This window comes from Eleutherodactylus coqui, chromosome 2, assembly GCF_035609145.1.
Source record: "Eleutherodactylus coqui strain aEleCoq1 chromosome 2, aEleCoq1.hap1, whole genome shotgun sequence".
Classification (NCBI taxonomy): domain Eukaryota; kingdom Metazoa; phylum Chordata; class Amphibia; order Anura; family Eleutherodactylidae; genus Eleutherodactylus; species Eleutherodactylus coqui.
Genome location: NC_089838.1, coordinates 71,583,268 through 71,595,764, shown reverse-complemented (window position 1 = coordinate 71,595,764; position 12,497 = coordinate 71,583,268). Strand labels below are relative to the sequence as shown.

Sequence of the window (12,497 nt, the reverse complement as noted above, 5' to 3'; positions counted from 1 at the left end):
GTGCATTGTTCCTGTTTCTGTGGTAGTCAGTCCTATTCTGTGCTTTGTGTACACTGTCCCTATTTCCTGTCAAGAATAGTCAGCCCCAAGGTTCCAGCGTGGGGTCGTTCTTATCAGGATGCCTACCCTGCTTATAGGCAGGGCTCTTCTCATCTTCCTGCTTAGCTAAGGGCAAGTTAACTATCTGAGTTTTCCCTCCTTCGGTACCTCTGACCACTGGGATCAGCTGCCAGGCATACCAGTTCTGGTCTAAAAACGAGGTTTAGTTGGTTAGCACAGTGGATCCACAATCAGAGCTCTAACATATGCTTTTTTTTAGTAAAACTTTAATCCAGATTTTTTTACAAAACACATTTTGATGGATAAGCAGTAAGGGACATTTCTAGCGTAGTAACTAGAGATGAGCGAGTATACTCGCTAAGGGCAATTGCTCGAGCGAGAATTGCCCTTAGCGAGTACCTGCCCGCTCGAGACAGAAGGTTCGGGTGGCGGCGCGGGGGAGCGGTGAGTAGCGGCAGTCAGCAGGGGGGCGCGGGGAGGAGAGAGGGGGAGAGAGATTTCCCCTCTGTTCCTCCCCGCTCTCCCCCGCAGCTCCCTGCCTGCCGCCGGCACCCGAACCTTTTGTCTCGAGCGGGCAGGTACTCGCTATGGTTACTGCTCACTCGAGCAATTGCCCTTAGCGAGGATACTCGCTGATCACTAGTAGTAACATGTCTTTTTTCGGCCTTTCATTCTATATGTCTATCCACTTCAAACTATTATCTCCCAAGCCCCATTATTGATCCCAGAGGAAGGCAAAAAAAAAACCCATTGAGGTAGAAACCAATTTTCCCCATTTAGGCAATTGGAATAATTCCCTGATCAACAACCCTTCTGAGTGACTAACATTTAATATTGTAACACTCTAGAACGGAGTCCAGGCCCCTCTTAAACTCTTTAGTGAGTTCATCATTACCACGTACTCAGGTCCATAGTCTCACTGCTCTTACAGTAAAGAACCCCCTCTCGTGTCGGTGTAGAAACCTTATTTCCTCTAAACGTAGAGCATGCTCCCTTGTTACCATTACAGTTCTTGGTAAAAACAGATCATGGGAGCATCAATTCATAATAATGCCAAAACAGCAAATATTGTACAAAGCAGAACCTGAGTCACTTTGTCTTTGTAGTCCTGCCAAGTGCATACATGTCATAGAGGCAGCCCAGGCTTTTTTAAGAAGTGAGGACCTGTACAGGACTCTTCTGCTCCGTAGGCCTACAATATAGCTTATTCTTTATGTTTCGAAGGTCCAAGCAAATCAGTCCACAGCTTTGAAAACACAATATGGCCTTTTTAATTGTTAAATTTAGATTTATAATCACAATTTATTGATAATGTCCATACTTCTCCTTTTTCAACCAAAATATACTTACAATGACAGAAAATATTGGAGCACACCAGTATAAATAAATGTTTCATCTCAACGTTGCTAGCATCTACAAGATGACATGTATCACTGGATACAAATCTGTCTTTGTAACAAACACATTCACAGTTAAGAAAATACTCTTCCAGAAAAATATTCAGGGGCGCATTGTTAAAAACCAAACTTTTATAAACTTTACCCATTACGTTGTTTTGTTAGGCTATGAATTATTTATTATTTTCTTGTAGTATTAAAAAAATAGCAGTAGAAATAACTCACTATATGATACATATATCCAAGTGGTGCGATATTTTATATAATAAAGAATGAAAATAGTCACTTTCAATAATAAAAATAAGTTCTATTTTTGTTTATCTTACAATATAGTTATTCTTATCTTCTTGAGCATCACTCTGAAGGTACAGTTCTTTTACAAATTGCAGCATTACAGTTGCTTGATTGTTTTTGTATATTTTTGTCGTTCTTTCTTTGGGTTTTTGGAGATGGTTTTATAAGCAGTTTGAGCATCCGCATTCCATGTGTCTTTCCAGTTCCTCCGCAAAAGATGTGCCATCTGTGCAATGAAAGGTATATTTCCGTCTCCGGCTTCTTATTGGCAAGCAGCACTGCCCACTGCTGCACTTTCCACTGCATTCTACACGTGGCACTTTTTGGGCTGTCGTGCATGTATTGTACCCCTGATGTTTACGAACAGTCTCACGGATAATCTCACCTTGGCAGATTTTCTCTAAAAGAAAAACACTTCTTTTACTTAAAAGCTGAAACTTTACAACAAAACAGCAGTCTTTCACATTTGAATTACTCTTAAATTGCCTCAATCGTCACCTACTGTCCCCTACAAAGAGATGTCAGAAGGGGAGGGTTGCTGCAATGATCATAGGACACTTGCCTGCTGAAGAAATGCCCAACGGAGATTAATTTGCATGCTTTTTCTAAAATATGATGGATTACTGGTGTCAAGTGTGAATATGTAGTGATGAGAATGTCTCCCCAAAAATAAGACCTACACCCAAAATAAGCCCTAGCCTAATTTTTGGGGAGGCTTGAAATATAAGCCTACTCTGAAAATAAGCCCTACATATACTATATATAAAAAAAGCATACATTACCTAACAAGCTTGGTCCAGGTCCCTCTCACTGCTCTCTAGAGGTTTTGGCTCGGTTCCTGCAGTCTTCAGCCACTCGTACAACCTCACTTCCTGGTTACGGGACTCATAAATCACACCTCCAGAAAGCGATGGCTGTGATTGCTTCTTCGACCGCTGCTCAGCAAATCAATGCAACGCTGGATGAACCAATAACAGCGATCGCATTGGTTCATCCAGTGCTGCATTGATTGGCTGAGCAGCGGTCGAAAAACTAATCACAGCCATCACTTCCTGGAGGGGGATTTATGAATCCCCTAACCAGCAAGTGATGTTGTATGAGCGGCCAAGGATTGCGTGAAGTGTGTCGGAGCTGTGGAGAGCAGCGGGGGGACCCAAACCAAGCCTGCTAGGTAAGTATAACAAGACCTTCCCAAAAAATAAGACCTAGTGCATCTTTAGGGGCAACAATAAATATAAGACAGGGTCTTATTTTTGGGGAAACGCGGTAGTAGTTTAGGAGGGTCAAAACTCCAGACAAGCTTTCTATAAAAGAAAATGCATTGCTTGGTGTACACAGCTCCTATGCAATCAAACTACAAAGGAACCTTGTGTTTAATTCTGCAGTCATATGTTACTCTGCTTCCTTCTGCCCCTCTTCTAATGTATGCAGATCAACAAGAGGCAGCATATGGAAAGCATATGACTGCAGGATCTAACTGCACGCAGGCGAAGTTTGTGTCTGTAATACATAGGTCTTCATTGAAGCTTTTTATTCAGAATTAGTAGCATCTTTTAATCAAAACTTTTTGGGCAGTTGTTTCATTTCTGTAGATTTATGGAAGCAATAGAAATAGTTGTAAAACCATAAATATACTTTATGGTAGAAATATATGATCCTCACAAAAGACAAGCACACAGCTGGTAAGCTAACCCTAGATTACCAACACAACTAATTCTAGGAATTTATGACCCCCGTCATAAAGCTCAAAAGTTACTTTGTAGTTACTATCAAACTGACTTATGTGTGTTTAGATCGATATGTCCTTCAGATCTGCTAATTCTAATGATGATCCAAAGTACAAAACCAGCCATACAGTATGTGAACATGGATGTAATTAGGAGACACTCAAAAAACAATCAAGCAGATTACCATTTATATATGATTTTATGATCACAACATAATTGTGCTTATTGCTGAAATATAAAACTTCCTCCAGGACAGGCTGTAATACTTTCATACTTACCATGGCTGGAGGAGGCTAGAAAAAGGGCTGATAGATTTGCAGAAATAGTGGCCCTTTAGTACATAAGATGTGTTTGCTATTGCAGTTTAAAGGGGGTCCTGGGACTGAGCTATAGACGATCTATCCTCAGGACAGGTCATTAGTTGACAATAGTGATCCGCCGCTCAGGACCACCACTGATCAGCTGTTATATGGACGGAGGCGGAAGCTGTCAGCTCCGTCCACATTGCAGCTGGCTGGGTTGGTAATACAGGCACAGCTACCACCAAATTCAAAATAGTGGTATTCCTCATGTACACACAGCAGCTTATTCAGAAAAGCCATCTGAAGGTGCAGTTTAAGTACGGGATGCAAAGGTCTTCTCTCCATATGTTTGCATGTATGATGCAGAATATTTAATAGCTCACCTTTGTCACAATGCTCTCCAGTGAAGTTGGGTTCGCATTCACAGTACGGCTCTCCACTCTCGGAGTGTCGGCACTGGCCATGATTACACTTCAGGCTCCGGCAGGTGATGGAGGATTCATTCTTCTGGTCACAGTACATGCCAACGTAACCTTCTGTACACATGCAGATGTAACCGTTCTCAGTACCAACACAAGATCCATGCAGACATCTGAAACAACACAAATTGTCTGTAACAATTGATAATTTGTTATATATCTATAAAATACATAATCATTTTTTTATATGTTTGCTTTTTGTTCTTCATAGGCTCCTACATTTCTTGATGGATCTCAACTAGAGAGGAGCAAGCATACTCGTTAAGACGATTTACTCAAGAGAGAGCATCATCTTTTTCAAGTACTTGCTGGCTCGTCCCTGAAGATTCGGGGGGGCTGCAGGGGGCGCGGGGCGGCAGAAGGGAGCGGGGTGGAGAGTGAGAGAGATCTCTCTCTCCCTCCCGATCCCCACCGCAACCCCCCAAATCTTCATGGACGAGCCAGCAGGTACTTGAAAAAGGCGATGCTCTCTCGAGTAAATCGCCTTAACGAGTATGCTCGCTCATCTCTAATCTCAACCAAACTTGGTACACACAGTCTTCATGATCCAACAAAATATTGTCGGCGGTGGGGGGTGGTAGTCAACTGTTTGTTGAACCAATCACAGCACACATTTCATTTCGAAGTTTTCATTTTACCAGAGCAGCTTAAGGAATGATATTGACTGGGAAGGGAAAGGCAGGCCATGTACTCATCACTCGCATTCTGCTGATTGCAACTGCTTTGCCTTTCAGTTTTAAGTGACGCCGGGTATATAAGGGTGGTTTCACATCTTCGCTTGGGAAGCAGGAAAGAGATTCCTGCAGCTGAACGGCTCAATCTAAGGGTTCGTTTACACGTAAAAACCCCATGCACTATAGTAGAAAAAATTAACTGCGGATTAGAATCATTATGGGTCTTCAAATGACAGCATATTCTATTTGTTGTAGACAATTCACTGCGTATTCTATTCACCTGAAAGTAAGAAATAAGTGAAATCTCTTAGCTAAATCTGCACCAAATCGGAGATTTTGGTGTTGATTTTTGATGTGGAAATACAGCAGATTTTTTTCCTCCGTGTAAAAGTAGCCCCAGGGCCTTTCACATGAGCGCATATATGGCGATGGCTTTTTTTAATGTTTTTACGCCCGCTCCGTGTAAGTGCCTGAATAGGCATTTTTCCGCGATCACGGAAAGCGTTTTCTCGTCTATTCACACGACCGTGCGCATCATTTTTAGCGAAAAATACGCCGCACCCCAGAATTCCCTCGCTCTGCTAAAATCCTCGGGATGCCTTCCAGTGCCTATAGAGAAGCACCTGTAAGCTTTTCACAGTGTTGGACGCTGAAAAAAATGCCTCCTCCTCCCTTCTCTTCCCCTGCTCCCATAGAAGTCTATGGGACACGCCGGTGTATATTGGCCAAAACATACGCTTTTAGCTGAGCGTATATGCGCCGGCCATGTATATGTTCTAATTTTCATGCTGCTGGCGTATTTGCGCAACGTATATTAACCCGTGTGAACAGATGCATTGAAATATACGCCCGGGCATGAAAACACTCCGTATATGTGCTCGTGTGAAAGAGCCCTGAGGTTGCAGTGACATGGGACGGAAATCCCACAGAAATCTCGCAGTATTTCTCCCCATAGAGAGGAGAGAGGCCGGTACGGAAACAATGATACAATTGACATGCCGTGGCTTTGAATTATGCGCAGCATGTCAATTTCAGCGCGGCTTGGCCGCAATGGGTTCTTCGTATTTTTGCAAATCTTGTCCACTTTGCTGGTTAAGCTTGGGATTAAGATTGCCAGCGGAATTTCTGTGCAGAAAGTCCGCACGGAAATTCCGCCCTGTGTGAACCCAGCCTAACACTTCTAAAGGTTGCTTGCACTGAGGCAGGGGTAACAAAGCTTAGTGTGCCGTTATTTAATAGGCAAAGCATCTGTGAGACCCGCACTTCAAATCTCATCTCCTCAAATGAAGCACCATTTCCCAATAGGTAAAAGCTCTTGTAAAAGTCATTATCACAGAGGTTCACTTACTTTCTCCCTGCACTGTGGATATATCCTCAATGTGTTCAATAAACGACGTCAGCAGTAAAACTGTTAGCGTGTTATTAGTTTAGTTAGACTGTGTTTGTCTGTGACCTTGATAACAGTCAGAGCACAATTTATTACTAATCAATGCAGCAATCCAAGTGATTCCAAAGGGTTCACTTATTTTTCTTATCTATTACACAGGCGTAAGTGTATTTATGTGATGGGCATTGTTTTTTTGTGTCACTGTGCATATTTTACCGTATTTTTTGCACACGCATGCCCTGCATATTTGCGCAGGCATGCAACACTTGCTCCATATTTGCTCCGATACTGGTGCATCTTGTCTCCACCAGAGTTATGGGTGGAGACATGGGCTGGCTGGCCAGAGCTAGAGGGAATGCCCACAGGTCCTGATTGGCTGCCTGATACACACCTGCACTGAGCTGAGCTGCGGAGATTCAGAAGGCGCTTTTCTGGCCCCCGCTCTGCTTACCTGCGGCAAGTATATTCACGCTGCTCTACCTTCATCATCATTTCCCCTACTGGCTCCTGTCACTCTTAGAATGGGCTCACAAGATTTAATAACCCTTTAATTCCCATCAAAAGCCTTTACATACGTACAAGGAGAAAAACAAAGTGTAATGATGGACATGTTGTTTTTTTAAAAACTTTGTGTGATCGAAAAGCAAAATAAAATCTTCCCTTTGATCTTGAACTTACTTGTGGTCATCGCACAGATTTCCAACTTCTTGGTCACACAAGGGTCCAGTCCATCCAGGATTACATTCACATATAACACTAGCTTTTTCCATAGTGCGACAGGAGCCATGCCTGCATATATTGCATGACTTGCATCCAGGGAACACACCAATTGACACTGGAGGCAGGTCTCTAAAGTCTTGCAGTTCATTGTTAATCCTTACATCATGTATACATCCATTAAAGCCAATGGGAATACGGTCAGTTCTCTGGCGTATAGATGATATTCCTGAAGTGGGTGGAATGCCTGTATAAAGACAAATCACACTTTTTATTATTAAAGGGTAGAAAGTATACATAAAAAGTATTTCTTTGAAGTATGTGATATAACGTCTGTGATAAAAGTTTAACTACAATGACTACTATATATAATAAAAAAGTTAATTATTGCACATATGTTTGCAAGCTGGATTCATTAACAACAGTGTAAGAGCCCTTTGATGAAAAATTGAAATGGGCATGCAACCAGCAGTGACGTAGCGGTCGTATATCGTTCACTTGACGTGCAATTACATAGAACGATAATTGGGTAGTTTTTAGAGATGAGCGAGCGTACTCGGAAAAGCACTACTCGCTCGAGTAATTTGCTTTATCCGAGTATCGCTGTGCTCGTCCCTGAAGATTCGGGTGCCGGCACGGAGCGGGGAGCTGCAGGGGAGAGCGGAGAGGAACGGAGGTAAGATCTTTCTCTCCCTCTCTCCCGCCCGCTCTCCCCTGCTCCCCGCTGTGACTCACCTGTCAGACGCAGCAGCACCCGAATCTTCAGGGACGAGCACAGCGATACTTGAATAAAGCCAATTACTCGAGCGAGTAGTGCTTTTCCGAGTACGCTCGCTCATCTCTAGTAATTTTGATTGCTCATTAAAACATGACCACACCTCTAGTCATCCCTTCTGCCACTGCTTTCTATTCAGCAAACTGTAATGACACGTTTACATAAATGATTTTTCGGTCTTTGTGAAAGATCCATTCAGCAATAATCCAAGGATTTCAGTGTTTGCCCGCTGCACATGTTTACACGATTATTGTGTAAGTATAGAGGGGAGGATGATTACACCATCCTCCCAGCAGGCAGATATGGTATTCTAATGTGATGATGTGCTGAGCATCTTGGGTTCAGTAGTAACACATAGAGAAAGCACAATGGAATCTAAAATTCAATATGGTCTTCTGTATGATCGGAAGTAGACAGGAGGCTGAACTGCAGGGAAGGGAGTGCAATGTACATAAAGGAAGCCCAGAGTCCAATAGACAATCAGAGAGAAAGTCGAGTTTCTACTGAAGGTCTTCTTTAAAGAAAGTTTTATATACAATTACTAAACACTACCTCTCATGATGGGCATAAAATGGCACATGAAGTCCCCTAAAGATTCCCAATTGGACCCTAATCTTACAGGCTCCCTTAACATGGCGTATGCCAAGAAAATATTAGCACAGTGACTTTATGACATACTGAGCAAAATCAGAGATGGAAAATCAAAGACCTATAATGTTAAATGTGCCATCACTAAAATGCCTGATGAATTTACAGGCAAGCTGTTAACAAATGCTTGTTGCAGTCAGTAAATTACATGCAAACTGTAGTTACATATGGTGGTGAATATAATAAAGTCTAGTGCATACAAAAAAAAAAAGAACCAATCAGGCTCCAGCATTTTTTCCCAGAGCTCTTTATACGATGATACGGTAAACCGCATATAACTTATATACACATACATTTTGGTGCTGGTATTGTTTTAAATATATCACTGACACATAAATTAAGCACGTCTTCTATGTAGGAGATACATAGTCCACAATAGTTCCTTCAGTCCCCTTTTACTTTAAGCTGTTAGGTCTGTCCCTGCTTTGATGGATGCTTTGATGGACATATGAAATCTGGGGCTGCAATTCTCCCAATGTCATGTGACATCACTGGGATGTCCAATTTCTGTACATTTACCAATGGTTTAGGAATACCTCTGCCTGTGTACAACCGTCTCCTGATCATTGGATTGGGATGTGTATGGCCAAAATCCGATAGAAATGCTTAGCAAGATAGATGATGATGGAACAAACGAGGTTAATAAGTAGTTTTCCCTCCAGCTGTTGCTCACATAATACAACTATGTACACTCTTTGGCAAGAAAAACAATCAAGCCCCCTAAAAAGAGTTGTCGTTTTACTCCAAAACTCGGCATGCAGTTACATCTCCGGCAGATATGTAAATGATTAGAGTTGTGGTGTGATTAGATGAATGGCCTTGCCACCTAAGGGCCCTAAAAGTGGTTCCACCCATGGCCTATAAAAAGGCTCCTTGTGTGTAGCGGACCTCTTTTTTCACTTGTGTAGAGCTTGTTGACCACTAGATACCTCTATGACGCAATCAAAGAGATTTAGACCAGTTACCAGGGTTTGAGAGGGGGCGCATTATTGGAATGCCAGAAGCTGGATTGTCGTATCAACCTGGGTCATTATGACCAGACTATTAAGAGGTGTTGGAACCAGTGGATGTGTGAGGGCACGCACACAAGGCGATCTGTACAAGATGCCCTCGACAGATCACTAGTAGAGAGAATTCTCTAACAAGCACGAGCAGCTCCAACTGTTTCGTTGTCCGCCATCCAGAGACAGGTAGTTCCATCATTACAGGCCACTGTGTTTGTTGGAACCATTATTTTCAGCAGCTTGGCTGAAAGACAGCTGGTCTCACGGCGCCCATTATGTATACTGCCTTTGACACCCACTCCCAATTGCATCTGTTTGCAGTGGTGTTATGAACAACGAAACTGGACTACTACGGAATGGAACTGGGTTGTCGTTAGCGATTAATCCAGGTTTAGTTTGGGCAGCTGTGTTTGTGTTTGGAGACCTCTGGGTGAGTGCCTCAATCCTGCCTTTGCTGTAGAGCGGCACACTGCCCCCTGCTGCTGTGATGGTCTGGGGGGCCATCACATATGACAGTCGGTCCCCCCTAGTAGTGGTATGAGAGACAATGACAGCTCAGTGATATGTTCAGGACATCCTGCAGCCACATGTGTTCCTCTCATGGTGGCTTCCAAGAGGCAGCAGGATAATGCTCAGCTGCACACAGCAAGGAATTCACAGGAATATGTCTACAACATTGTCACACTTTCATAGGATGTTTGGTTGCCAGATTTATCACCAATAGAACGTGTATGGGACCACCTGGGAGGCCAACTTTGGCAGCCTTCGGGTTTGCACGATCTGGAGGCTCAGTTACAGCAAACGTGGACTGATAGGCTGCTGGATACTATACAGGACCTGTAAATAGTTCAACACAGCTAATATATCAAGCAATTTTAACAAGTTCAGCCCAAAATGCCACTCTGAATGATTACTGCAGTCTCAGAATAAAGGCCCATTTAGACCCAATGATTCTCACTCACAATTCGCTCAAAGCCGTGTTTTGAGCAAGGATCATTGGGTCTAAAGGCACAGACATTGTGCAGTTTTCGTTAACGATTTGCTCATCGTTGTCTTTCAGCAAGCTGAAAGACAACAATGAGTCTTATCAGGACCGCGCGCTGACTTCTCAGCGGGATACCGCTGATACTATTGTTTTAGCTGGTATTCCGCTCGGAGAACACAGTAGAAGTATGCAGAAGACAGCGCTCCAGCTGTCTTCTGTATACCCCACTCAGAGTGCTCAGCTGTATACCAGTTGAGCGCTCCAAGAAGACAACAACTGTATACAGAAGACAAGCGGTGCCGTTTGTCTTCTGCATACCCCGCTCGGAGTGCTCAGCTGTATACTATGCAAAGTGAACCCTCAAAACTGTCACTCAAACTGCCAATTGAGCAAATTTTGAGCGATCATCTTGCCATGTAAATGCACATAACGATCTTTTGAGCGATAATCGTTGTGTCTAAATGGGCCTTTATTCAACCCCCTGAATAGAATCCCTCATAAGAGCACACATTTGCAAATCAGGTGTCATCTCAAGTACACCTGATGCAACTCATCTAGGACTTCATTAGATGCAAAATACCTGGACTGGCTAGGGCTTCGTTGACTGTGACTGTGACATTTGATAGCATGTTAGAAAAATGGGTAAGTCAGAAAAGTGGTCCAAAAAGTTGAGAAGACATCATTACCGTCCATAAACAAGGAAAAGAATATAGAAAAAGATGGTAAAGGAATTGCATGTTCCTAGGGATACAGTTAGAAGCATAGTTTGCAAGTTTAAAGTTAAAGGAACACTGGCTGCACTACCTGGGTGTGGAAGGAGGAAGCTTTCACCAGCTGCCACCAGATTCCTGAGCAGGCAGGTGGTATAAAGCTGTTGAGTGACTGCAAAAGACCTGCAGCAAGATTTGGTGGCAGCAGGCACAGCACTGAGGTTTCCGTTTGCACAGTAAGGTGCATACTAAACGCTGAAGGTCTTCCTGCCTGAGCTCCAAGACGTACAACTTCCACTAACCCAAAGGCACAAGAAAAGTCAGCTCCAATATGCTGAAAAACCATATAAATAAGCTACAGAAGTTTTGGAGGAGGAAATTTCCAGGCCTATAAATCAGCGGTATGTCTGGAGGAGGAAGAATGAAGCATGGTGGCGGCTCGGTGATTATCTGCAGCTGCTTTGCTCCCTCTAGCACTGGAAACTTGCAACATGTGGAGGGCAAGATGGATTAACCCCTTGAGTGGCACGCCCGGAAAATTTCCGGGGACGAGCTCCACTGCTCATAGCAACATAGCCCGGAAGATTTCCGGGCTATGTATCACTATGGGAGCTGCAGAGCACAATGCCACAAGCTGTGACAGTGTGCTCTGCCTGCACAGACCCACACAGAGCAGTGCAAGGGCTTTGAAAAACCAGCAGAAGGTATTGCCGACATGTCGGCAATGTCCTGCTTTGTTTACAAGTTGCCATAGAGACCATCGGCTTGTCAGAAGCAAGCCGATGGTCTCTGTGGCAGGGAGAGCTGGTTGTTAGCTGTCAGGGGACAGCTAGGTACTAGCTCTTACAGCAGAGATCAGAGAAAACCTCCGATCTCTGCTGTGTTAACCCTTTATATGCTGCAGTCTATGTGACTGCAGCATGTAAAGGACTGTCACTGCAGCATGTAAAGGGCTGTCACCATCGGACCCCCGGAATGTGATCAGGGGTCCTGATGGGTCCCTGTGGAAGTCCCCTAAAGGGACAAAAAAAAAAAAAATGAAAAAAAAATGAAAAAAAAAAAAAAGTAAAAAAATTATTAAAAAAAAACAAAAAAACACTTGTCTCCCTTTACTTTGTAAAAAATCAAAAATACAATCACACGTGGTATCCGTGTGCGTCGTAATGACCCAGAGAAGGAAGTTAATGCATTATTTAACCCCTTAATGACATGGCCCCTTTTTTTCTTTTTTCCCCATTTCTTTTTTTCCTCCCCCCTGTTTAAAAAATCACAACTTGTCCCGCAAAAAACAAGCCCTCATATGGCCATGTCAATGGAAAAATGAAAAAGTTATGGCTC

General features: G+C 43.2%; 1 protein-coding gene across 1 annotated transcript in view; it reads right to left on the bottom strand.

Moving 5' to 3' along the window:
* Window positions 1-1,307: 1,307 nt before the first annotated feature.
* Window positions 1,308-12,497, bottom strand: part of SLIT3 (slit guidance ligand 3) — a 523,433-nt gene continuing 512,243 nt past the window's right edge. The window contains exons 34-36 of the mRNA XM_066591106.1: window positions 6,999-7,284; window positions 4,164-4,372; window positions 1,308-2,151 (exon numbers count right to left, since the gene is read on the bottom strand). Coding sequence (XP_066447203.1) covers window positions 1,913-2,151; window positions 4,164-4,372; window positions 6,999-7,284 — 734 coding nt within the window. The 3' untranslated portion in view covers window positions 1,308-1,912. The remainder of the gene's footprint in view (window positions 2,152-4,163; window positions 4,373-6,998; window positions 7,285-12,497) is intronic.